Source organism: Engystomops pustulosus, chromosome 6 (genome assembly GCF_040894005.1).
Source record: "Engystomops pustulosus chromosome 6, aEngPut4.maternal, whole genome shotgun sequence".
Taxonomy (NCBI): domain Eukaryota; kingdom Metazoa; phylum Chordata; class Amphibia; order Anura; family Leptodactylidae; genus Engystomops; species Engystomops pustulosus.
In genome coordinates, this window is record NC_092416.1 from 12,147,786 (window position 1) to 12,175,132 (window position 27,347).

Consider the following 27,347-nt stretch of genomic DNA (forward strand, 5'->3'; position numbering starts at 1 on the left):
CACTGCCACCTACATGCCAGAATATATTACTACACTGTATACTCATTCCTTCTGGATATGACACTGCCACCTACTGGCCACAACCCATTACTACACTGTATACTCATTGCTTCTGTATATGACACTGCCGACTACAGACCAATACCCATTACTACACTGTATACTCATTGCTTCTGGATATGACACTGCCACCTACAGGCCACAGCCTATTACTACACTGTATACTCTTTGCTTCTGGATATGACACTGCCACCTACAGGCCAAAATATATTACTACACTGTATACTCATTGCTTCTGGATATGACACTGCCACCTACAGGCCAGAACCTATCACTACACTGTATACTCATTGCTTCTGTATATGACACTGCCACCTACAGGCCAGAACCCATTACTACACTGTATACTCATTGCTTCTGTATATGACACCACCACCTACAGGCCAGAACCCATTACTACACTGTATACTCATTGCTTCTGTATATGACACTGCCGCCTACAGGACAGAACCCATTACTACACTGTATACTCATTGCTTCTGTATATGACACTGCCGCCTACAGGACAGAACCCATTACTACACTGTATACTCATTGCTTCTGTATATGACACTGCCACCTACAGGCCAGAACCTATCACTACACTGTATACTCATTGCTTCTGGATATGACACTGCCACCTACTGGCCACAACCGATTACTACACTGTATACTCATTGCTTCTGTATATGACACTGCCACCTACAGGCCAGAATATATCACTACACTTTATACTCATTGCTTCTGGATATGACACTGCCACCTACTGGCCACAACCCATTACTACACTGTATACTCATTGCTTCTGTATATGACACTGCCACCTACAGGCCAAAATATATTACTACACTGTATACTCATTGCTTCTGGATATGACACTGCCACCTACAGGCCACAACCCATTACTACACTGTATACTCATTGCTTCTGTATATGACACTGCCACCTACAGACCAATACCCATTACTACACTGTATACTCATTGCTTCTGGATATGACACTGCCACCTACTGGCCACAACCCATTACTACACTGTATACTCATTGCTTCTGTATATGACACTGTCACCTACAGGCCAGAATATATTACTACACTGTATACTCATTCCTTCTGGATATGACACTGCCACCTACTGGCCACAACCCATTACTACACTGTATACTCATTGCTTCTGTATATGACACTGCCGACTACAGGCCAGAATATATCACTACACTGTATACTCATTGCTTCTGGATATGACACTGCCACCTACAGGCCACAACCCATTACTACACTGTATACTCATTGCTTCTGGATATGACACTGCCACCTACAGGCCACAACCTATTACTACACTGTATACTCATTGCTTCTGGATATGACACTGCCACCTACAGGCCAGAACCCATTACTACACTGTATGCTCATTGCTTCTGTATATGACACTGCCACCTACAGGCCAAAATATATTACTACACTGTATACTCATTGCTTCTGGATATGACACTGCCACCTACAGGCCAGAACCTATCACTACACTGTATACTCATTGCTTCTGTATATGACACTGCCACCAACAGGCCACAACCCATTACTACACTGTATACACAGAGCTCCTGGATATGACACTGCCACCTACAGGCCACAACCTATTACTACACTGTATACTCATTGCTTCTGGATATGACACTGCCACCTACAGGCCAGAACCTATCACTACACTGTATACTCATTGCTTCTGTATATGACACTGCCACCAACAGGCCACAACCCATTACTACACTGTATACTCATTGCTTCTAGTATGACACTGCCACCTACAGGCCAGAACCCATTACTACACTGTATACTCATTGCTTCTGGATATGACACTGCCTCCTACAGGCCAGAACCCATTACTACACTGTATACTCATTGCTTCTGTATATGACACTGCCACCTACAGGCCAGAACCCATTACTACACTGTATACTCAGAGCTTCTGTATATGACACTGCCACCTACAGGCCACAACCCATTACTACACTGTATACTCATTGCTTCTGTATATGACACTGCCACCTACAGGCCAGAACCCATTACTACACTGTATACTCATTGCTTCTGGATATGACGCTGCCACCTACAGGCCAGAATATATTACTACACTGTATACTCATTGCTTCTGGATATGACACTGCCACCTACAGGCCACAACCCATTACTACACTGTATACTCATTGCTTCTGGATATGACACTGCCATCTACAGGCCACAACCCATTACTACACTGTATACTCATTGCTTCTGGATATGACACCGCCATCTACAGGCCACAACCCATTACTACACTGTATACACAGAGCTCCTGGATATGACACTGCCACCTACAGGCCAGGACCTAGCACTACACTGTATACACAGAGCTCCTGGATATGGCACTGCCACCTACAGGCCAGGACCTAGCACTACACTGTATACACAGAGCTCCTGGATATGACACTGCCACCTACAGGCCAGAACCCATTACTACACTGTATACACAGAGCTCCTGGATATGACACTGCCACCTACAGGCCAGGACCTAGCACTACACTGTATACTCATTGCTTCTGGATATGACACTGCCTCCTACAGGCCAGAACCCATTACTACACTGTACACACAGAGCTCCTGGATATGACACTGCCACCTACAGGCCAGGACCTAGCACTACACTGTATACACAGGGCTCCTGGATATGACACTGCCACCTACAGGCCAGAACCCATTACTACACTGTATACACAGAGCTCCTGGATATGGCACTGCCACCTACAGGCCAGGACCTAGCACTACACTGTATACACAGAGCTCCTGGATATGGCACTGCCACCTACAGGCCAGGACCTAGCACTACACTGTATACACAGAGCTCCTGGATATGACACTGCCACCTACAGGCCAGGACCTATCACTACACTGTATACTCATTGCTTCTGTATATGACACTGCCACCTACAGGCCACAACCTATTACTACACTGTATACTCATTGCTTCTGTATATGACACTGCCACCTACAGGCCACAACCTATTACTACACTGTATACTCATTGCTTCTGTATATGACACTGCCACCTACAGGCCACAACCTATTACTACACTGTATACTCATTGCTTCTGGATATGACACTGCCACCTACAGGCCAGAATATATTACTACACTGTATACTCATTGCTTATGTATATGACACTGCCACCTACAGGCCAGAACCTATCACTACACTGTATACTCATTGCTTCTGTATATGACACTGCCACCTACAGGCCAGAATATATTACTACACTGTATACTCATTGCTTCTGGATATGACACTGCCACCTACAGGCCAGAACCCATCACTACACTGTATACTCATTGCTTCTGTATATGACACTGCCACCTACAAGCCAGAACCCATTACTACACTGTATACTCATTGCTTCTGTATATGACACTGCCACCTACAGGCCACAACCTATTACTACACTGAAATGTAATGTTGATAGCTGCTATGGATATTAGTTTCTGGTGCTCCTGCCCCCTGGTGGACACCTCTCAGTGTATGTTGTGCAGTTTCTATCCTCCTCCGGTGGCGGTGCACAGTGTGGTGATGTGTATTTGGCCTGTGTGATCTCCCTGGTAGTAGAGGGAAGCTGGGGATGACAGGAGGACATCAGAGGCCGGCGCTCTCCATGCTGACATCCCTCTATGGCTGCTCGCCTCCGAATCATTTATTCATGCTCACCAGAGAGCGTCGTGTCGTGCAAGGAAGATGAGGGGAGAAACCGAATCAAAGCAACGAATCTACAGCGAGATAAATCACTACATTTCCTGGATGGCACGGGGATGTTGCCTGGCAACCGATCCAAAGCAACGAAAGTCCTGGATGGAGCCGTAGCCTCGGGGTTATATCACTTTCTGCGGCTCCATCCAAAATTTATAAAGAACCTGAGCAGCGATGGAGAAACAGTAACCTAATACTAGTGTAATACTGCAACATATACTGTGATTTATGGATCTACATTCCAGGATTGTAGCTTAACCAAGTACATTGGGGTATGTCCTCACACTGCTGTGCCCTGTGCTCTCTGCAGGCAATATTAGGTATTGTCCCTGAAGAGGTCTATAATCATATCATTGTGTGTGATGTTGTTAGTAGCAGCAGCAGCAGGACTGTGATAAACTGATTTATATTCCAGGATTGTAGCTTCTCCAAGTGCACTGGGGTTTGTCCTCACACTGCTGTGCTCTCTGCAGCCAGTGTTATGTATTGTCCCTGAAGAGATGTGTAATCAGACCTCACACTGCTGTGCTCTGTTCTCTCTGCAGCCAGTGTTATGTATTGTCCCCGGAGAGATGTGTAATCATACCTTACACTGCTGTGCTCTGTGCTCTCTGCAGCCAGTGTTATGTATTGTCCCTGGAGAGATGTGTAATCAGACCTCACACTGCTGTGCTCTGTGCTCTCTGCAGCCAGTGTTGGGTATTGTCCCTGAAGAGATGTGTAATCAGATCAGTGTTCCAGTATTACTACTAAAAACATTTTAAATTCCAGGATCCTTGCATTGGGGTGGATGTCCTCACACTGCTGTGCTCTTAGCTCTCTGAACTAAGCTGCTCCACAGTTCCTCAGCTATGCTCTGAGTAAAAGCTGTAGAAGGCTTCTGGCTGAATACTGAAGCAATCAGTGGAGGGGGCTGAGAAACAGTTCAGTATATAGAGCTAAGAGCACAGCAGTGTGAGGATATGTCCCTGCACCCACCCCCAGGGGCTTCCATGTGGGATTTGCCCCTTTCCCTGTTGTGTCTATTACAAACCCAGTTTGTTGAAAATCCTGGCATGTCAGTGCTGGGTGTTCCCTATGGAGACAGAAGCCCATTTTCAGGAGCACCACCTCCATGTTCCATCAGAAAATCCATCTTGTCCTTCCTAATAGGGAAAGCAGGTGCTCCTGGGCCGATCGTGGGGGTCCTCGGGGGTGGGATTTCAATGCTCCGGTTTATACTAATAAGACATTGGTAAGTATAATGTGCACTTATCATTCTTAACAACTACATGGAGAAGGGCTATAACAGCCAAGGTTGTGCCCCACCTCTTCGAGGGCCCTCTATGGTCGGCGTATCCCTTCCCTACACATATATAGAAGCAGCGCAGGGGCGGACACCAGGAAAACGTGCGGTAAGAAATCCTTATATTTGTAAATGGGGGAAGACAATGTTACATTAGAGTAATGGCCACAAAAATAAATTCCAAAAAATTCTGCCCCGTGGTCCATGATGTCTACATGGCACATCCCTGGGGCCACCATATCACGTGACATGGCCACCGTGCTACAAGTTGGGGAACCTCAGATCCATGTTCACATAATCCCATCACGCTACAACCAGTGGTGGATGGATCAGTGGAGGAGTAGTCACAGATCCTCGGGGGCGGGGCTTATCCTGTGCATGATATGGCAATGTCCCAGCTCTGTAGAGGAGAATGAGGGTTGTGTATGGTTTGGGTGGCTCTGAGGGGGTCGTCAGTAGGTTTCATGGTGTTACCTCCACAATCCTGCAAAACACAAGGTAAGTTGTCACATCAATGGGTTCTCAGGAGGAAAACCATGAGCCCTGAACCCTTGGTGACCTACCTTAGATGAGTAATATCACTCCACATACAGCGACAATTATAGTTCCAACTATAGCGCCCCCACTCAGCGATCTGGCATTGTTATGATCTGCAGAGAGAAGACAGAAGTCGAGACGCAGATGTGGACTGTGATGTGATCATGTGAATTATAGGCCCAAAGCCTGAGGCGGCAGTACTGACAGGTCCGGGCTACTATCCGGTGCATGTACTTACTGTACAAGATGTTTGGATCCATGCTTAGTTTTGGTAATAATCACTGGAGCAGCATTCTGCCCTCAGTATGTCCCAGTAGTGCAGCCTCAGGCTCAGGGGCACGCGGTTACCCATGGGAGTGGATGTTCAGACTCGGGACCTGGACCAAGACCGAAATTTCATATTTAGCGGGTCCCGAAACATAAGTATTGTGGGGGGAAGGTGGGGAGAGAAACACAGGTGATGTGGGATCAGTTTGGGCCCCCTGTGAAGAAAGGAAGTAAAATCTACAATGTATCCACAACCCTTAGTGATACAGGAGACCCCCGACCACCAGGTGGCGCCCCCCCAGCACACAACCCCCAGCCAGGGACAGGGGTAGGTAAAGGTAGGTGATCGCCAGGGGCGCCACCCTCCTATCCGAATTGAGGGATGTCATCCTGGCCCCCAAATCACCTACCTGTGCATTATATTTATTGCTGCTATATATTTATGTGTGGTTGCTCACTGCTGATGTATATTTATTTGTTTAGTACATTCATCACAGGTACATATTGATATATGTGGTATATTCATTCCAGGTATATACTTGTATGTGCAATATATTAGTTGCAGGTATATATATTGAGTGGTGCTATATTTACTGCTGGTAGGGCTAATTGTAAATGACTTGTAATCATGGGGGGGGGGGGCACTAGTTTGTTTTTCTCCTCAGACCTCAGCCCCGATTCCTCTGCCTTTTTTGTTGGAATTTTAGATGCGTGAGGAGGCGCAATCCTGCACGTCTGACTAAGGCACAAAAAGTCCAAGTCCTGCCCCCAGCGCATGGCGGCCCCTTCTTCACTCACATGAAACACTCAGCCTCCATGATGCATCCTCCCAGGAGACCGGGTTGGACACGTTGCAGGAGTACTTCCTGCTGTTAGTCCTTTTAGGATAATTGATCTGTAGGATCCGACCTCCATCTGATGTTACATATTTTCCATTGATCACCAGTGATTGTCCCTCCCTCATCCATGTGTAGGTCATCCCACCACTGGAGGCGCTGCAGCTCAGGTTAACAGCAGGAGAAGTCTCATCCACCGCAGCCGGAGACTGAGATACCGAGACATTAGTCACAGGGTCTGAGGAGGAAATTGTAACAAGTCACATGATGTATCTGTACCGCTCTGTGCCCCCACTAAGTCATGGACTATTCACTGGATGGATGATAACCCCTTGGCCATTGTCTGACAGCTGGGACCCCACTTTTCGTTGTTAGACTCACCATAAATTTTCACCGGGATCACCATTGTTCTGCTTCCCTCTCCGGTTACGGTTGAGGTCACAGTGACGGTGTAATTCCCGCTGTCGCTCCAGGTGCTGTTGTATATGATGAGGGTTCCCTTCCCGGTGATCTCCAGTCTTCCATCATAACCAGGGGCCTGGGCAATGACCTCATTATACCATGTGACCAGTAAGACGCCATCTTTACTCCAGGTGACAATTCCAACCTGACTGGATGTGTAGGAGATGGACAGGTTGATGGCTTTTCCGACCAGGAAATCCCCGGAGGACGTAGCCTGGACCGTCAGAGCCGCAGGGTCCTGACCTGTGAAGATGAGTGAGGGAGACTGTAGACAAGCAGGGTCTTCTTACTGAAGTCCCAGCATCATCAGTGATGCCGAGCAGATCATTAATTTTAGGACCCAATATCAATAAAATATCTATTCAGGTGCCTTCCACATAAAACCAGTACTGCACTAAATGTATAATAAATTATAAGCGGCCACTATATAAAAATAATGGGAATAATGAGTAAAAAAAATGTATTGCTGGGTACTGTATAAAAATAATTATTTTGTGGGGGGAAAACATATAATAAATATAATGGATCTGTACAGTATTTTCTTTGTTATTTTGGGCTAGAGCATTTTATTATGTGTAAATAGTTAAAATGAATAATGATTATTGTTATTATCATTATTTCTGATATATTGAATGCATAGATTGTTTTCTTGTGTTGTGAGGGGTATATGTTATTTAGGAGCACAGTGTGGGACAAAGTTGTAATGCAGGGGATTTATCATATGCTGGTGATAAGTGTTGATGTTGTACCCCCAACCCCGGGCATGAGGTATATATGATAAATGAGGGGGCACAGTGTGGTGAGTTGTGGTGTGGGGGGTATATATGATATATGTGGGGGCACAGTGTGGTGAGTTGTGGTGTGGGGGGTATATATGATATATGTGGGGTACAGTGTGGTCAGTTGTGGTGTGGGGGGTATATATGATATATGTGGGGGCACAGTGTGGTCAGTTGTGGTGTGAGGGGTATATATGATATATGTGGGGGCACAGTGTGGTCAGTTGTGGTGTGAGGGGTATATATGATATATGTGGGGGCACAGTGTGGTCAGTTGTGGTGTGAGGGGTATATATGATATATGTGGGGGCACAGTGTGGTCAGTTGTGGTGTGAGGGGTATATATGATATATGTGGGGGCACAGTGTGGTCAGTTGTGGTGTGAGGGGTATATATGATATATGTGGGGGCACAGTGTGGCCAGTTGTGGTGTGAGGGGTATATATGATATATGTGGGGGAACAGTGTGGTTAGGTGAGGTGTGAGGGGTATATATGATATATGTGGGGGCACAGTGTGGTCAGTTGTAGTGTGAGGGGTATATATGATATATGTGGGGGCACAGTGTGGTCAGTTGTGGTGTGAGGGGTATATATGATATATGTGGGGGCACAGTGTGGTCAGTTGTGGTGTGAGGGATATATATGATATATGTGGGGGCACAGTGTGGTCAGTTGTGGTGTGAGGGGTATATATGATATAAGTGGGGTACAGTGTGGTCAGTTGTGGTGTGAGGGGTATATATGATATATGTGGGGGCACAGTGTGGTCAGTTGTGGTGTGAGGGGTATATATGATATATGTGGGGGCACAGTGTGGTCAGTTGTGGTGTGAGGGATATATATGATATATGTGGGGGCACAGTGTGGTCAGTTGTGGTGTGAGGGGTATATATGATATATGTGGGGGCACAGTGTGGTCAGTTGTGGTGTGAGGGGTATATATGATATATGTGGGGGCACAGTGTGGTCAGTTGTGGTGTGAGGGGTATATATGATATATGTGGGGGGCACAGTGTGGTCAGTTGTGGTGTGAGGGGTATATATGATATATGTGGGGGACACAGTGTGGTCAGTTGTGGTGTGAGGGATATATATGATATATGTGGGGGCACAGTGTGGTCAGTTGTGGTGTGAGGGGTATATATGATATATGTGGAGGCACAGTGTGGTCAGTTGTGGTGTGAGGGGTATATATGATATATGTGGGGGCACAGTGTGGTCAGTTGTGGTGTGAGGGGTATATATGATATATGTGGGGGCACAGTGTGGTCAGTTGTGGTGTGAGAGGTATATATGATATATGTGGGGGTACAGTGTGGTCAGTTGTGGTGTGAGGGGTATATATGATATATGTGGGGGGCACAGTGTGGTCAGTTGTGGTGTGAGGGATATATATGATATATGTGAGGGCACAGTGTGGTCAGTTGTGGTGTGAGGGGTATATATGATATATGTGGGGGCACAGTGTGGTCAGTTGTGGTGTGAGGGGTATATATGATATATGTGGGGGGCACAGTGTGGTCAGTTGTGGTGTGAGGGATATATATGATATATGTGAGGGCACAGCGTGGTCAGTTGTGGTGTGAGGGGTATATATGATATATGTGGGGGCACAGTGTGGTCAGTTGTGGTGTGAGGGGTATATATGATATATGTGGGGGCACAGTGTGGTCAGTTTTGGTGTGAGGGGTATATATGATATATGTGGGGGCGCAGTGTGGTCAGTTGTGGTATGAGGGGTATATATGATATATAGGTGTACATTGTGGTCAGTTGTGGTGTGAGGGGTATATATGATATATGTGCGGGCACAGTGTGGTCAGTTGTGGTGTGAGGGGTATATATGATATATGTGGGGGCACAGTGTGGTCAGTTGTGGTGTGAGGGGTATATATGATATATGTGGGGGCACAGTGTGGTCAGTTGTGGTGTGAGGGGTATATATGATATATGTGGGGGCACAGTGCGGTCAGTTGTGGTGTGAGGGGTATATATGATATATGTGGGGGCACAGTGTGGTCAGTTGTGGTGTGAGGGGTATATATGATATATGTGGGGGCACAGTGTGGTTTACCAAAAAGTTTACATAACTTTTTTGTTCAAGCAATTTCTTACATGGGAAGTATTAATTTACAAACAGTCACCAGCGATTGACCAGGGACAGATAACTGCACGGCAAGATTGGTCTTTACGTGCCAGAGAGATATACAATGATCCATAGTGTGGAAGACCAAGTGCCCAAAAGATGATAAGGAGGGTACACAACACATTTTGGATTGGTTGGTTCTGCATCAGTTGCCTCAGATCACGTGTCTACAATGTATTTACAACTCTCAGCGATTGTTTCTCTGTTGAAGACCCCCAACCAAAAGCAAATGGCGCCCCCTCAGCACACAACAACCAGCACATGGGGCCCCCTTCTTTACTCACCTTTAATTCTAAGTGTCCATGATGCATCTCCCCAGGAGACCGGGTTGGACACGTTGCAGGAGTAGTCCCCACTGTGCGCCTTGTTCGGATGATTGATCTGTAGGATCCGACCTCCATCCAGTGTTACGTAGCTGCCACTGATCACTAGTGATTGCCCCTCCCTCATCCATGTGTAGGTCATCCCACCACTGGAGGCGCTGCAGCTCAGGTTAACAGCAGGAGAAGTCTCATCCACCGCAGCCGGGGACTGAGATACCGAGACACCAGTCACAGGGTCTGAGGAGGAAATTGATATAAGTGACATCATGTATCTCTCCAGTTCTGTGCCCCCACTGATAATGACCCCCTAATGTGACCCAACAGCTAATAATCATCACCTATAGTGAGCCTCATTGAAGTTTTCATTATACAGAGAGCACACAGAAGCTGTGACCTTACAGACTGCAGCCTGTGATGTGTTATCAGACCGCTGTGTATGTTGTTAGTAGCAGCAGGACTGTGAAATATGGATTTATATATTCCAGGATGAAAAGACAATGGAACAGGACAATGCACAGAGCAAAACAACACAGCAGTGTGAGGACACACTCCCAGGGCACGACTGATCTCCAGAGATAGTACCTAATCTACAATGATTACACCTCCTGACAGGCTCCCTTTTAAATTCACATTCACAGGACGGATTATAAATTGGGATTAGGACGGCTGGCATTTTGTAAATGGGGTCCTGTCTCAGTCAGGTCTCAGCAGTCACTGCCCAACAGGCAGCAATTTAGGATTCATCCTGTAAATAGGTGGTAACATTTTTTTGCCACAACCGATTGAAGAGTTTTTTTGGACTCACCATAAATTTTCACTGGAACGTTCAGCGCGCCTCCTCCCTCTCCATCTACAGTCGATGTCACAGTGACGGAGTAATCCCCGCTGTCGCTCCGGGTGCTGTTGTATATGGTGAGGGATCCGTTCCCAGCAATCTCTAGTCTTCCGGTATAATCAGACGATTGATCGATGATCGTCTTGTACCATGTGACCAGAAAATTGCCGTCTTTTTTCCAGCTGACAATTCCCACTTGGCTCGATGTGTAGGTGATGGACAAGTAGATGTTTTTCCCGACCAGGAACTGGCCGGAGGACGTAGTCAGGACTTTCAGAACTGTTAAAAAAAAGTGAGGGGGTCGCTGTAGGCAAGTGTAATGTCCTGGAGTTGGGCCACTATTAGATTTAAGCCTGGAATTCTTGCTAAATAGTCCCAATAGGACTGATCCCTTTAGTGGGCTCCGTGACCCAGATAGCCAGCTAGTTAGGGGCAATAGCTTATATTTCCCAGGTACAGACTAATAGTGACCGGCATCTCCACAATCTGCCCAGTGCATTATTCCGATCTATGAAAAGTTTATAGTTTTATCTATGTTAAAATGTATCTTTCTTGAGGTGGAGCAGGCTGTGATTGGCTGGCAACCCTGGAACATTTCAGACTAAAGACTACAAATATAAGCTCCGATCTGGCAAAGTTGTTCCTCAGCCACATAACCGCACATTAATTACTGGCTCCATGGAGATTGATCCACCTTAGCTCACCAGTGGTCCAGGTTAAGGTACTAATTGTTCCTACTATGCAAAGGACTATCTTCTGGCCACATCCAGCGAACTAACAGCTCTGCTATTCCCTAGAGAGAAGACCTCTGACCAGCCCTGCTAGCCCTCAGAGAGAAGACATCTGACCAGCCCTGTTACCTACTGCTAATGGACTATTTCATGAGTTCTTCTAGTAAAGGAACAGTTAGTTTTCAACATCTCTGTTTGCTGTGTGAAACCCTGGCTATCCATTACCATCACAGGTCTCCCTCTTACCATCTGCCAGAGACTCGTCACCTACACCGGGAGCGACCCAGAGGGAACCGTATTATCATGCCCCCCTTCTTGCTTCACCCTGTTGGCCCGGACACTAGGACTGAGCTACCGTGACTGTAGCCAGACTGCTATCACTCCATAGACTATTGGCCACTGGTGGGGATGTCGCACAAGCAGGTTCTTCTTGCTGATTGGTTGCTCAGCATTATATAGAGGATCTGTGACACTGACCAGACAATCACTTTTACTCATAGATGTAGCTATTGAGCTCACAGCTGTCACCAGGAGGAGATGATGGGAGACAATATGAGGAGGAGATGAGAGGCCATAATATGTGGAGAGATGAGGGGACACTATATGAGGAGGAGATGAGAGGCCACAATATGAGGGGGAATGGAGGGACCATAATATGAGGGGGAGATGGGAGGGGTCACAATATGAGGGGGAGATAAGAAGGGCCACAATTTGTAGAGAGATGAGGGGCCACTATATATAGAGGAAATGAAAGGGCTGTAATATGAGGGGGAGAGGAGGGACCATAATATGATGGGGAGATAAGAGGGATCTCAATATAAAGAGGAGATGAGAAACCACAATGTAAGGGGAAGGTGATGGGCCACAATGTGAGGAAAAGATATGGGGACAAAATAAGAGGGGGGATGAGAGGCTACAATGTGAAGGAGAGATGAGGGACCACAATGTGAAGGAGAGATGAGGGACCACAATATGAGGAGGATATGAGTTGGGCACAATATGAGTGGAGGATAAGAGGCCACAATATGAGGGGGAGATGAGAGGCCACAAAATGAGGAGATGAGAGGGGTCCATGTTATGAGAAGGAAATGTCAGGGGCAACAATGTGAGGGAGAGATGTGAGGCTACAATATGAGAAGAAGATGCCAGGGGCATAATATGAGGGGGGGATGAGTGGGGCATAATATGAGGGGGAGATGCCAGGGGCAACAATGTGAGGGAGAGATGAGGGGCCACTATATGTGGAGGATATGAGTGGGGCACAATATGAGCAGAGGATAAAAGACCACAATATGACGGGAGATGAGAGGTCACAATAAAGGGGGGGGGGCTGGGGAAGGCACAGATTACATTTAACAAGATGCACCACCTAATTCTGGACCTTAAAGGAAATCTACAGCTCAGTTTAAAGTTTATTAACCAGTCACACTGCTGGGGTATGTTTATTAGAAAGGATAGTAATATAGTTTATTTATAAAATGAACTCCTACCCTAATGTAAATGAAGCACAAGTGCTTCCGGGGTGGGAAAAGGGGCGTCACCAGAGCCCATGAGCCTCCTGCAGCATTTGTGTCTGCCTTATTGTTTCCTCTGTGCTTCACCCTCTCTTTATGTGCTGAAAATCTTGTGGCAGCAGTAAATATCATACTGCAAAATGTCAGTAGATAGTGGGAGGGAAGACGTGCAGAAGGAGCAGGGAATGGACACAAGGGCCACAGTGGCCATGGTAGAGCCAGAGCCCCTGAGCCTGGAGGGGCTAAATGCCTGCTCTCAGGAATTAGAAACTAGTGTTAACCTGCAAAATACATGTTGATACTTACCTTCTGGTCTACACACATATGTGTCCAGGTAGGAGATAGGTTTTAAAATGTAATTTTAGTTTATCAAGTGAACTCGGCCTAAAAATATCATATTTCTGTGTAGAAGTAGGTGGGCCCCCAGAATCTATTTTACTGTTGGTACCCAGTCCAAAACTTTCCACAACCCTCAGCAATTGTTTTTGTGCAGGATACCCTGACAACCAGCATATGGCATCACCAACACATAACCACCACAAGATGGCACCACCCAACACACGACCACCACAAGATGGCACCACCAGCACATGCCAAACCCAACACACAACCACCAGCATATGGCATCACCAACAAATGACCACCAGCACATGCCAAACCCAACACACGACCACCAGCACATGGCAACCCCAACACACGACCACCAGCACATGGCAACCCCAACACACGACCACCAGCATATGGCATCACCAACACATGACCACCAGAAGATGGCACCATCCAACACACGACCACCAGCACATGCCAAACCCAACACACGACCACCAGCACATGGCAACCCCAACACACGACCACCAGCACATGGCAACCCCAACACACGACCACCAGCACATGGCATTGCCCATTAAACGACCACCAGCACATAGCATTCCCAACACATGACAACTAGCACATGCCAAACCCAACACACGACCATCAGCACATGGCAACCCCAACAAATGACCACCAGAACATGGCTCTGTCCATTAAACAACCACCAGCACATGGCAACCCCAACAAACGACTACCAGCACATAGCATTCCCAACAAATGACCACCAGCACACGCCAAACACAACACACGACCATCAGCACATGGTAACCCCAACAAATGACCACCAGAACATGGCTCTGTCCATTAAACAACCACCAGCACATGGCAACCCCAACAAACGACTACCAGCACATAGCATTCCCAACACATGACCAACAGCACATGGAAACCCCAACAAACGACTACCAGCACATAGCATTCCCAACACACGACCACCAGCACATGGCAACCCCAACAAACGACTACCAGCACATAGCATTCCCAACACATGACCAACAGCACATGGCAACCCCAACTCATGACCATCAGCACATGGCGCACCCCCATCATATGACCACCGGCACATGGCACTCCCAACACATGACCATCAGCACATGGCGCACCCCCATCATATGACCACTAGCACATGGCGATTGCAACAAAGGACCACCAGCACATAATACCTTGCAACACACCACCACCAGGACATGATGCTCCCCAACACATAACCACCAGCAAATGGCACTCGATGGTCAGGATATGGAGCCCCTCAGCAAACGACCACCAGCACATGGCGCCCCCAACACATGATCACCGGCACATGGCACTCCCAACACATGACCATCAGCACATGGCGCACCCCCATCATATGACCACTAGCACATGGCGATTGCAACAAAGGACCACCAGCACATAATACCTTGCAACACACCACCACCAGGACATGATGCTCCCCAACACATAACCACCAGCAAATGGCACTCGATGGTCAGGATATGGAGCCCCCCAGCAAACGACCACCAGCACATGGCGCCCCCAACACATGATCACCGGCACATGGCATTTCCAATACCAACCACCGGCACAAGATACCCCTTACACACCACCACCAGGACATGATGCTCCCCAACACACGACCACCAGGATATGAAGTTCCCCAACATACGACCAAGAGGCACATGGAAACCCCAACACGACCACCAGCAAATGGCACTTCCTGAACACGATGGCCAGCACATGGAGCCCCCATCAAACAACTACCACCACATGGCAACCCCAACACATGACCAATACCCCTTACACACCACCACCAGGACATGACGCTCCCCAACACATAAACGCTAAAACATGGTGCCACCAGACTTCTCTCACCTGGAATTTTCAACGTCCATGATGCAACTCCCCAGGAGACCGGGTTGGACACGTTGCAGGAGTAGTCCCCGCTGTAAGTCCTATTCGGATGATTGATCTGTAGGATCCGACCTCCATCCAGTGTTACGTAGCTGCCATTGATCACTAGTGATTGTCCCTCCCTCATCCATGTGTAGGTCATCCCACCACTGGAGGCGCTGCAGCTCAGGTTAACAGCAGGAGAAGTCTCATCCACCGCAGCCGGAGACTGAGATACCGAGACACCAGTCACAGGGTCTAAACATGAAAATAAAATTAGTCACATATTCATATGGAACTGGACGGGCCCAGTATAGGGAACATGTAACCATGCAGTCTGCAGCCAATGCTGTGATATATGGATTTATATTCCAGGATTACTGCACTGGGAGTGTGTCCTCACACTGCTGTGATTTTTGCTCTGGAGAGATGTGTAATCAGAGCTTTGTATATGTTGTTAGTAACAGCCGGACTGTGATATATGGCTTTATATTCCAGAATTTCAGAATCTCCAAGTGCACTGGGGATGTGTCCTCACACTGCTGTGCTCTTTGCAATAAATTGCTTCAGAACCCAAGACTAGTTATGCAGCCACGTGTAGCAGTAGGAAAGGGTTGTTGAGCAGGTCGATCCTCAGAGCCAAGAGCACAGCAGTGTGAGGACAAGCTACAATCCTGTAATGTAAATTGATCATTCACAGTCCTGCTGCTACTGAACATTACCTTACACTGGCTTCCATCTGCATGGGGAGACCTGCTGGTAGACTCCCTTTAAATGGGATGTGTCATTAAGTTCTGAACTTTTCACTGGGTGGATGATGAATCGTTGAACATCGTGACCGGTGGGTCCCACTTATTCCTGAGATGGGTGTCCTGTCCCCCTGCCCCGGTTCTTAGAATCAGAGGAGCCCAAGCATCACCCTGTTTTGCACTCACCATAAATTTTCACCGGGATCACCATTGTTCCGCTCCCCTCTGCGATTACGGCTGAGGTCACAGTGACGGTGTAATTCCCGCTGTCGCTCCGGGTGCTATATGATGAGGGATCCCTTCCCGGTGATCTCCAGTCTTCCATCATAGCTGGAGGATTGATGGATGATCTCATTGTACCATGTGACCAGTATGACGCCATCTTTTCTCCAGGTGATAATTCCAACCTGACTGGATGTGTAGGAGATGGACAGGTTGATGTTTCTCCCGACCAGGAAATCCCCGGAGGACGTAGTCAGGACAGCAAGAGCCGCGTCTCCTTTACCTGTGGAGATGAGTGAGGGAGACTGTAGACATGGAGGGTCTTCTTACTCAGCATCATATACAGGATCCGTGAGGCCCACCAGGCTATTACCTTTGGCCAGAGGTGTAGTTATTGGGGTCACAGTTGTGACCAGGCCCTAAACCAGGAGGGGCCTCAAAACAGGCAAAACATGTGTAAACACATTTCTAAAGTTATTTATTGGGACACATTAAATATAAAATAGCTATTAAGGTGCCTCACCCAGAAAACCACAGGGGTGCACTAAATATAAAATAATATGTATGGGGCCACAGTATAAAAATAATGTGAATAAGGAGTAAAATAGTATAGTGCTGGGTACTGTATATAAAATCTCTGATATATAGTGGGCACAGTTTGTTCAGTTTTGTGCTGAGAGGTATATACTATTTAGGAGCACAGTTATCAAGGTGACACTATGCTTTAAGTGACACTGGTATTTTCGGGGACGCAGTGTGGAGACAAAGCTGAAGATATCTGGCAGTGGATTCTGCAGCAATAACTCTCAGCTGAGAGAAGCGATCATGAAGTACTATTTGGGCTTGATGATTTTCACTCTGTGAGGGGCCCTGTGACTATTGAGGCCCTTTGCTCAATTATCTACAAATGCGCCCCATACCTTTTTACTACAGAAGGCACTGTGACTATTGGCTACTATGAGGGCACAGTTATTACGTTGGCTACAGTGAGGTGACAGTTACTATATTGGCTACTGTGAGGGCACCATTCCTATATTAGCTACTGTTGGTGCACTGTTACTATATTGGCTACTGTTGGTGCACTGTTACTATATTGGCTACTGTTGGTGCACTGTTACTATATTGGCTACTGTGAGGGCACTCTTACCACATCAGCACCATGACTACATTGGTTACTGTGAGGTGTATCAGTGATTCCTAGGGGAGCAAAAGAACAGTATTAAGTTTACCATAAGATGGTTTAGGAGATGATGGTGAAATGAGTCATCCTAATCATTTTGTGCAGTGACGAGTCATGGCTAGAAGAAACCGACTATACTATTTTATCTTCTCCTATGAGGTGGAGCGTCATGGAGACCGACTTATACAATGTCATATTTATCAGCTGTCTAAATCAGACACTGTGATCAATCTGGTGAAGTATAAGGCTGTGAGGGGTATATATGATATATGTGGGCTACAGTGTGGTCAGTTGTGGTGTGAGGGGTATATATGATATATGTGGGGACACAGTGTGGTCAGTTGTGGTGTGAGGGGTATATATGATATATGTGGGGGGTACAGTGTGGTCAGTTGTGGTGTGAGGGATATATATGATATATGTGGGCTACAGTGTGGTCAGTTGTGGTGTGAGGGGTATATATGATATATGTGGGGGCACAGTGTGGTCAGTTGTGGTGTGAGAGGTATATATGATATATGTGGGGGCACAGTGTGGTCAGTTGTGGTGTGAGGGGTATATATGATATATGTGGGCTACAGTGTGGTCAGTTGTGGTGTGAGGGGTATATATGATATATGTGGTGGCACAGTGTGGTCAGTTGTGGTGTGAGGGGTATATATGATATATGTGGTGGCACAGTGTGGTCAGTTGTGGTGTGAGGGGTATATATGATATATGTGGGCTACAGTGTGGTCAGTTGTGGTGTGAGGGGTATATATGATATATGTGGTGGCACAGTGTGGTCAGTTGTGGTGTTAGGGGTATATATGATATATGTGGGGGCACAGTGTGGTTAGGTGAGGTGTGAGGGGTATATATGATATATGTGGGGGCACAGTGTGATCAGTTGTGGTGTGAGGGGTATATATGATATATGTGGGGGCACAGTGTGATCACTTGTGTGAGGGGTATATATGATATATGTGGGGGGTACAGTGTGGTCAGTTGTGGTGTGAGGGGTATATATGATATATGTGGGGGCACAGTGTGGTCAGTTGTGGTGTGAGGGGTATATATGATATATGTGGGGGCACAGTGTGGTCAGTTGTGGTGTGAGAGGTATATATGATATATGTGGGGGCACAGTGTGGTCAGTTGTGGTGTGAGGGGTATATATGATATATGTGGGAGCACAGTGTGGTCAGTTGTGGTATGAGAGGTATATATGATATATTTGGGGGCACAGTGTGGTTATGTGTGGTATGAGAGGTATATATGATATATGTGGGGGCACAGTGTGGTTATGTGTGGTGTGAGAGGTATATATGATATATGTGGGGGCACAGTGTGGTTATGTGTGGTGTGAGGGGTATATATGATATATGTGGGGGCACAGTGTGGTCAGTTGTGGTGTGAGGAGTATATATGATATATGTGGGCTACAGTGTGGTCAGTTGTGGTGTGAGGGGTATATATGATATATGTGGGAGCACAGTGTGGTCAGTTGTGGTATGAGAGGTGTATATGATATATTTGGGGGCACAGTGTGGTTATGTGTGGTATGAGAGGTATATATGATGTATGTGGGGGCACAGTGTGGTCAGTTGTGGTGTGAGGGGTATATATGATATATGTGGGGGCACAGTGTGGTCAGTTGTGGTGTGAGGGGTATATATGATATATGTGGGGGTACAGTGTGGTCAGTTGTGGTGTGAGAGGTATATATGATATATGTGGGGGCACAGTGTGGTCAGTTGTGGTGTGAGGGGTATATATGATATATGTGGGGGCACAGTGTGGTCAGTTGTGGTGTGACGGGTATATATGATATATGTGGGGGCAAAGTGTGGTCAGTTGTGGTGTGAGGGGTATATATGATATATGTGGGGGCACAGTGTGGTCAGTTGTGGTGTGAGGGGTATATATGATATATGTGGGGGCACAGTGTGGTCAGTTGTGGTGTGATGGGGTATATATGATATATGTGGGGGCACAGTGTGGTCAGTTGTGGTGTGAGGGGTATATATGATATATGTGGGGGCACAGTGTGGTTATGTGTGGTATGAGAGGTATATATGATATATTTGGGGGCACAGTGTGGTTATGTGTGGTGTGAGAGGTATATATGATATATGTGGGGGCACAGTGTGGTCAGTTGTGGTGTGAGGGGTATATATGATATATGTGGAGGCACAGTGTGGTCAGTTGTGGTGTGAGGGGTATATATGATATATGTGGAGGCACAGTGTGGTCAGTTGTGGTGTGAGGGGTATATATGATATATGTGGGGGCACAGTGTGGTTATGTGTGGTGTGAGGGGTATATATGATATATGTGGGGGCACAGTGTGGTCAGTTGTGGTGTGAGGGGTATATATGATATATGTGGAGGCACAGTGTGGTCAGTTGTGGTGTGAGGGGTATATATGATATATGTGGGGGCACAGTGTGGTCAGTTGTGGTGTGAGGGGTATATATGATATATGTGGGGGCACAGTGTGGTCAGTTGTGGTGTGAGAGGTATATATGATATATGTGGGGGCACAGTGTGGTCAGTTGTGGTGTGAGGGGTATATATGATATATGTGGGGGCACAGGGTGGTCAGATGTAGTGTGAGAGGTATATATGATATATGTGGGGGGCACAGTGTGGTCAGTTGTGGTGTGAGGGGTATATATGATATATGTGGGAGCACAGTGTGGTCAGTTGTGGTATGAGAGGTATATATGATATATTTGGGGGCACAGTGTGGTTCTGTGTGGTATGAGAGGTATATATGATATATGTGGGGGCACAGTGTGGTTATGTGTGGTGTGAGAGGTATATATGATATATGTGGGGGCACAGTGTGGTTATGTGTGGTGTGAGGGGTATATATGATATATGTGGGGGCACAGTGTGGTCAGTTGTGGTGTGAGGAGTATATATGATATATGTGGGCTACAGTGTGGTCAGTTGTGGTGTGAGGGGTATATATGATATATGTGGGAGCACAGTGTGGTTATGTGTGGTATGAGAGGTATATATGATGTATGTGGGGGCACAGGGTGGTCAGATGTAGTGTGAGAGGTATATATGATATATGTGGGGGGCACAGTGTGGTCAGTTGTGGTGTGAGGGGTATATATGATATATGTGGGAGCACAGTGTGGTCAGTTGTGGTATGAGAGGTATATATGATATATTTGGGGGCACAGTGTGGTTCTGTGTGGTATGAGAGGTATATATGATATATGTGGGGGCACAGTGTGGTTATGTGTGGTGTGAGAGGTATATATGATATATGTGGGGGCACAGTGTGGTTATGTGTGGTGTGAGGGGTATATATGATATATGTGGGGGCACAGTGTGGTCAGTTGTGGTGTGAGGAGTATATATGATATATGTGGGCTACAGTGTGGTCAGTTGTGGTGTGAGGGGTATATATGATATATGTGGGAGCACAGTGTGGTTATGTGTGGTATGAGAGGTATATATGATGTATGTGGGGGCACAGGGTGGTCAGATGTAGTGTGAGAGGTATATATGATATATGTGGGGGGCACAGTGTGGTCAGTTGTGGTGTGAGGGGTATATATGATATATGTGGGAGCACAGTGTGGTCAGTTGTGGTATGAGAGGTATATATGATATATTTGGGGGCACAGTGTGGTTCTGTGTGGTATGAGAGGTATATATGATATATGTGGGGGCACAGTGTGGTTATGTGTGGTGTGAGAGGTATATATGATATATGTGGGGGCACAGTGTGGTTATGTGTGGTGTGAGGGGTATATATGATATATGTGGGGGCACAGTGTGGTCAGTTGTGGTGTGAGGAGTATATATGATATATGTGGGCTACAGTGTGGTCAGTTGTGGTGTGAGGGGTATATATGATATATGTGGGAGCACAGTGTGGTTATGTGTGGTATGAGAGGTATATATGATGTATGTGGGGGCACAGGGTGGTCAGATGTAGTGTGAGAGGTATATATGATATATGTGGGGGGCACAGTGTGGTCAGTTGTGGTGTGAGGGGTATATATGATATATGTGGGAGCACAGTGTGGTCAGTTGTGATATGAGAGGTATATATGATTTATTTGGGGGCACAGTGTGGTTCTGTGTGGTATGAGAGGTATATATGATATATGTGGGGGCACAGTGTGGTTATGTGTGGTGTGAGAGGTATATATGATATATGTGGGGGCACAGTGTGGTTATGTGTGGTGTGAGGGGTATATATGATATATGTGGGGGCACAGTGTGGTCAGTTGTGGTGTGAGGAGTATATATGATATATGTGGGCTACAGTGTGGTCAGTTGTGGTGTGAGGGGTATATATGATATATGTGGGAGCACAGTGTGGTTATGTGTGGTATGAGAGGTATATATGATGTATGTGGGGGCACAGGGTGGTCAGATGTAGTGTGAGAGGTATATATGATATATGTGGGGGGCACAGTGTGGTCAGTTGTGGTGTGAGGGGTATATATGATATATGTGGGAGCACAGTGTGGTCAGTTGTGATATGAGAGGTATATATGATTTATTTGGGGGCACAGTGTGGTTCTGTGTGGTATGAGAGGTATATATGATATATGTGGGGGCACAGTGTGGTTATGTGTGGTGTGAGAGGTATATATGATATATGTGGGGGCACAGTGTGGTTATGTGTGGTGTGAGGGGTATATATGATATATGTGGGGGCACAGTGTGGTCAGTTGTGGTGTGAGGAGTATATATGATATATGTGGGCTACAGTGTGGTCAGTTGTGGTGTGAGGGGTATATATGATATATGTGGGAGCACAGTGTGGTTATGTGTGGTATGAGAGGTATATATGATGTATGTGGGGGCACAGTGTGGTTATGTGTGGTATGAGAGGTATATAAGATGTATGTGGGGGCACAGTGTGGTCAGTTGTGGTGTGAGGGGTATATATGATATATGTGGGGGCACAGTGTGGTCAGTTGTGGTGTGAGGGGTATATATGATATATGTGGGGGTACAGTGTGGTCAGTTGTGGTGTGAGAGGTATATATGATATATGTGGGGGCACAGTGTGGTCAGTTGTGGTGTGAGGGGTATATATGATATATGTGGGGGCACAGTGTGGTCAGTTGTGGTGTGAGGGGTATATATGATATATGTGGGGGCAAAGTGTGGTCAGTTGTGGTGTGAGGGGTATATATGATATATGTGGGGGCACAGTGTGGTCAGTTGTGGTGTGAGGGGTATATATGATATATGTGGGGGCACAGTGTGGTCAGTTGTGGTGTGATGGGGTATATATGATATATGTGGGGGCACAGTGTGGTCAGTTGTGGTGTGAGGGGTATATATGATATATGTAGGGTCACAGTGTGGTTATGTGTGGTATGAGAGGTATATATGATATATTTGGGGGCACAGTGTGGTTATGTGTGGTGTGAGAGGTATATATGATATATGTGGGGGCACAGTGTGGTTATGTGTGGTGTGAGGGGTATATATGATATATGTGGGGGCACAGTGTGGTCAGTTGTGGTGTGAGGGGTATATATGATATATGTGGAGGCACAGTGTGGTCAGTTGTGGTGTGAGGGGTATATATGATATATGTGGGGGCACAGTGTGGTCAGTTGTGGTGTGAGGGGTATATATGATATATGTGGGAGCACAGTGTGGTCAGTTGTGGTATGAGAGGTATATATGATATATTTGGGGGCACAGTGTGGTTCTGTGTGGTATGAGAGGTATATATGATATATGTGGGGGCACAGTGTGGTTATGTGTGGTGTGAGAGGTATATATGATATATGTGGGGGCACAGTGTGGTTATGTGTGGTGTGAGGGGTATATATGATATATGTGGGGGCACAGTGTGGTCAGTTGTGGTGTGAGGAGTATATATGATATATGTGGGCTACAGTGTGGTCAGTTGTGGTGTGAGGGGTATATATGATATATGTGGGAGCACAGTGTGGTTATGTGTGGTATGAGAGGTATATATGATGTATGTGGGGGCACAGGGTGGTCAGATGTAGTGTGAGAGGTATATATGATATATGTGGGGGGCACAGTGTGGTCAGTTGTGGTGTGAGGGGTATATATGATATATGTGGGAGCACAGTGTGGTCAGTTGTGGTATGAGAGGTATATATGATATATTTGGGGGCACAGTGTGGTTCTGTGTGGTATGAGAGGTATATATGATATATGTGGGGGCACAGTGTGGTTATGTGTGGTGTGAGAGGTATATATGATATATGTGGGGGCACAGTGTGGTTATGTGTGGTGTGAGGGGTATATATGATATATGTGGGGGCACAGTGTGGTCAGTTGTGGTGTGAGGAGTATATATGATATATGTGGGCTACAGTGTGGTCAGTTGTGGTGTGAGGGGTATATATGATATATGTGGGAGCACAGTGTGGTTATGTGTGGTATGAGAGGTATATATGATGTATGTGGGGGCACAGGGTGGTCAGATGTAGTGTGAGAGGTATATATGATATATGTGGGGGGCACAGTGTGGTCAGTTGTGGTGTGAGGGGTATATATGATATATGTGGGAGCACAGTGTGGTCAGTTGTGGTATGAGAGGTATATATGATATATTTGGGGGCACAGTGTGGTTCTGTGTGGTATGAGAGGTATATATGATATATGTGGGGGCACAGTGTGGTTATGTGTGGTGTGAGAGGTATATATGATATATGTGGGGGCACAGTGTGGTTATGTGTGGTGTGAGGGGTATATATGATATATGTGGGGGCACAGTGTGGTCAGTTGTGGTGTGAGGAGTATATATGATATATGTGGGCTACAGTGTGGTCAGTTGTGGTGTGAGGGGTATATATGATATATGTGGGAGCACAGTGTGGTTATGTGTGGTATGAGAGGTATATATGATGTATGTGGGGGCACAGGGTGGTCAGATGTAGTGTGAGAGGTATATATGATATATGTGGGGGGCACAGTGTGGTCAGTTGTGGTGTGAGGGGTATATATGATATATGTGGGAGCACAGTGTGGTCAGTTGTGGTATGAGAGGTATATATGATATATTTGGGGGCACAGTGTGGTTCTGTGTGGTATGAGAGGTATATATGATATATGTGGGGGCACAGTGTGGTTATGTGTGGTGTGAGAGGTATATATGATATATGTGGGGGCACAGTGTGGTTATGTGTGGTGTGAGGGGTATATATGATATATGTGGGGGCACAGTGTGGTCAGTTGTGGTGTGAGGAGTATATATGATATATGTGGGCTACAGTGTGGTCAGTTGTGGTGTGAGGGGTATATATGATATATGTGGGAGCACAGTGTGGTTATGTGTGGTATGAGAGGTATATATGATGTATGTGGGGGCACAGTGTGGTTATGTGTGGTATGAGAGGTATATATGATGTATGTGGGGGCACAGTGTGGTCAGTTGTGGTGTGAGGGGTATATATGATATATGTGGGGGCACAGTGTGGTCAGTTGTGGTGTGAGGGGTATATATGATATATGTGGGGGTACAGTGTGGTCAGTTGTGGTGTGAGAGGTATATATGATATATGTGGGGGCACAGTGTGGTCAGTTGTGGTGTGAGGGGTATATATGATATATGTGGGGGCAAAGTGTGGTCAGTTGTGGTGTGAGGGGTATATATGATATATGTGGGGGCACAGTGTGGTCAGTTGTGGTGTGAGGGGTATATATGATATATGTGGGGGCACAGTGTGGTCAGTTGTGGTGTGATGGGGTATATATGATATATGTGGGGGCACAGTGTGGTCAGTTGTGGTGTGAGGGGTATATATGATATATGTAGGGTCACAGTGTGGTTATGTGTGGTATGAGAGGTATATATGATATATTTGGGGGCACAGTGTGGTTATGTGTGGTGTGAGAGGTATATATGATATATGTGGGGGCACAGTGTGGTTATGTGTGGTGTGAGGGGTATATATGATATATGTGGGGGCACAGTGTGGTCAGTTGTGGTGTGAGGGGTATATATGATATATGTGGAGGCACAGTGTGGTAAGTTGTGGTGTGAGGGGTATATATGATATATGTGGGGGCACAGTGTGGTCAGTTGTGGTGTGAGGGGTATATATGATATATGTGGGGGCACAGTGTGGTCAGTTGTGGTGTGAGAGGTATATATGATATATGTGGGGGCACAGTGTGGTCAGTTGTGGTGTGAGGGGTATATATGATATATGTGGGAGCACAGTGTGGTCAGTTGTGGTATGAGAGGTATATATGATATATTTGGGGGCACAGTGTGGTTATGTGTGGTATGAGAGGTATATATGATATATGTGGGGGCACAGTGTGGTTATGTGTGGTGTGAGGGGTATATATGATATATGTGGGGGCACAGTGTGGTCAGTTGTGGTGTGAGGGGTATATATGATATATGTGGCGGTACAGTGTGGTCAGTTGTGGTGTGAGAGGTATATATGATATATGTGGGGACACAGGGTGGTCAGTTGAGGTGTGAGGGGTATATATAATATATGTGGGGCACAGTGTGGTCAGTTGTGGTGTGAGGGGTATATATGATATATTTGGGGGCACAGTGTGGTTATGTGTGGTATGAGAGGTATATATGATGTATGTGGGGGCACAGTGTGGTCAGTTGTGGTGTGAGAGGTATATATGATATATGTGGGGGTACTGTGTGGTCAGTTGAGGTGTGAGGGGTATATATAATATATGTGGGGCACAGTGTGGTCAGTTGTGGTGTGAAGGGTATATATGATATATTTGGGGGCACAGTGTGGTTATGTGTGGTATGAGAGGTATATATGATATATGTGGGGGCACAGTGTGGTCAGTTGTGGTGTGAGGAGTATATATGATATATGTGGGGGCACAGTGTGGTCAGTTGTGGTGTGAGGAGTATATATGATATATGTGGGGGCACAGTGTGGTCAGTTGTGGTGTGAGGGGTATATATGATATATGTGGGGAACAGTGTGGTCAGTTGTGGTGTGAGGAGTATATATGATATATGTGGGGGCACAGTGTGTTTATGTATGGTGTGAAGGGTATAAACAATATAAGAGGACAGTGTGGTAGTTTGTGATGTGAAATGGGGCAAATTCTGCAGAAATAATCACTGCCGGGAGATGATGTCATGAAGATCTAGACTCCATTAAGCAGATTGTCAGCTGTGAGTTGCTAGATGTTTATTCTAGCAGTGTCTTTTCTGTGATGGATAAGTTGATTTATATTCAGCCTGAATATTTGGAATCCCTTTCCACCCTATTTCGGTAAATCTTTGAGGGGGCAGTTACCAGATGACAAGATTTCCATATTTGTCATTTTTGTACTGAAAACATTCTTCCTCCGGGTCACTGAATACTTCTTTGTTCCTCCTCTACCATTCACACATTCCACATCAATCTTTACCCTAAAACCACACCCCCTTATAAAATCATCTGCATATGACAATATTCATTTGTCCTAAACTGGAAGG

At 46.3% G+C, this 27,347-nt stretch overlaps 1 protein-coding gene across 4 annotated transcripts in view; it reads right to left on the reverse strand.

Moving 5' to 3' along the window:
• Positions 1-5,050: 5,050 nt before the first annotated feature.
• LOC140134573 (cell adhesion molecule CEACAM1-like) overlaps positions 5,051-27,347 on the reverse strand; it is a 34,876-nt gene continuing 12,579 nt past the window's right edge. The window contains exons 2-10 of one of the 4 annotated variants that reach the window (XM_072154979.1): positions 16,702-17,020; positions 15,749-16,024; positions 11,251-11,559; positions 10,407-10,682; positions 7,115-7,438; positions 6,696-6,971; positions 5,869-6,007; positions 5,657-5,743; positions 5,051-5,577 (exon numbers count right to left, since the gene is read on the reverse strand). In XM_072154979.1, the coding sequence (XP_072011080.1) occupies positions 5,961-6,007; positions 6,696-6,971; positions 7,115-7,438; positions 10,407-10,682; positions 11,251-11,559; positions 15,749-16,024; positions 16,702-16,897 (1,704 nt within the window). In that variant the 5' untranslated portion in view covers positions 16,898-17,020 and the 3' untranslated portion in view covers positions 5,051-5,577; positions 5,657-5,743; positions 5,869-5,960. The other 3 variants (XM_072154977.1, XM_072154981.1, XM_072154980.1) reach the window with 3 other exon arrangements.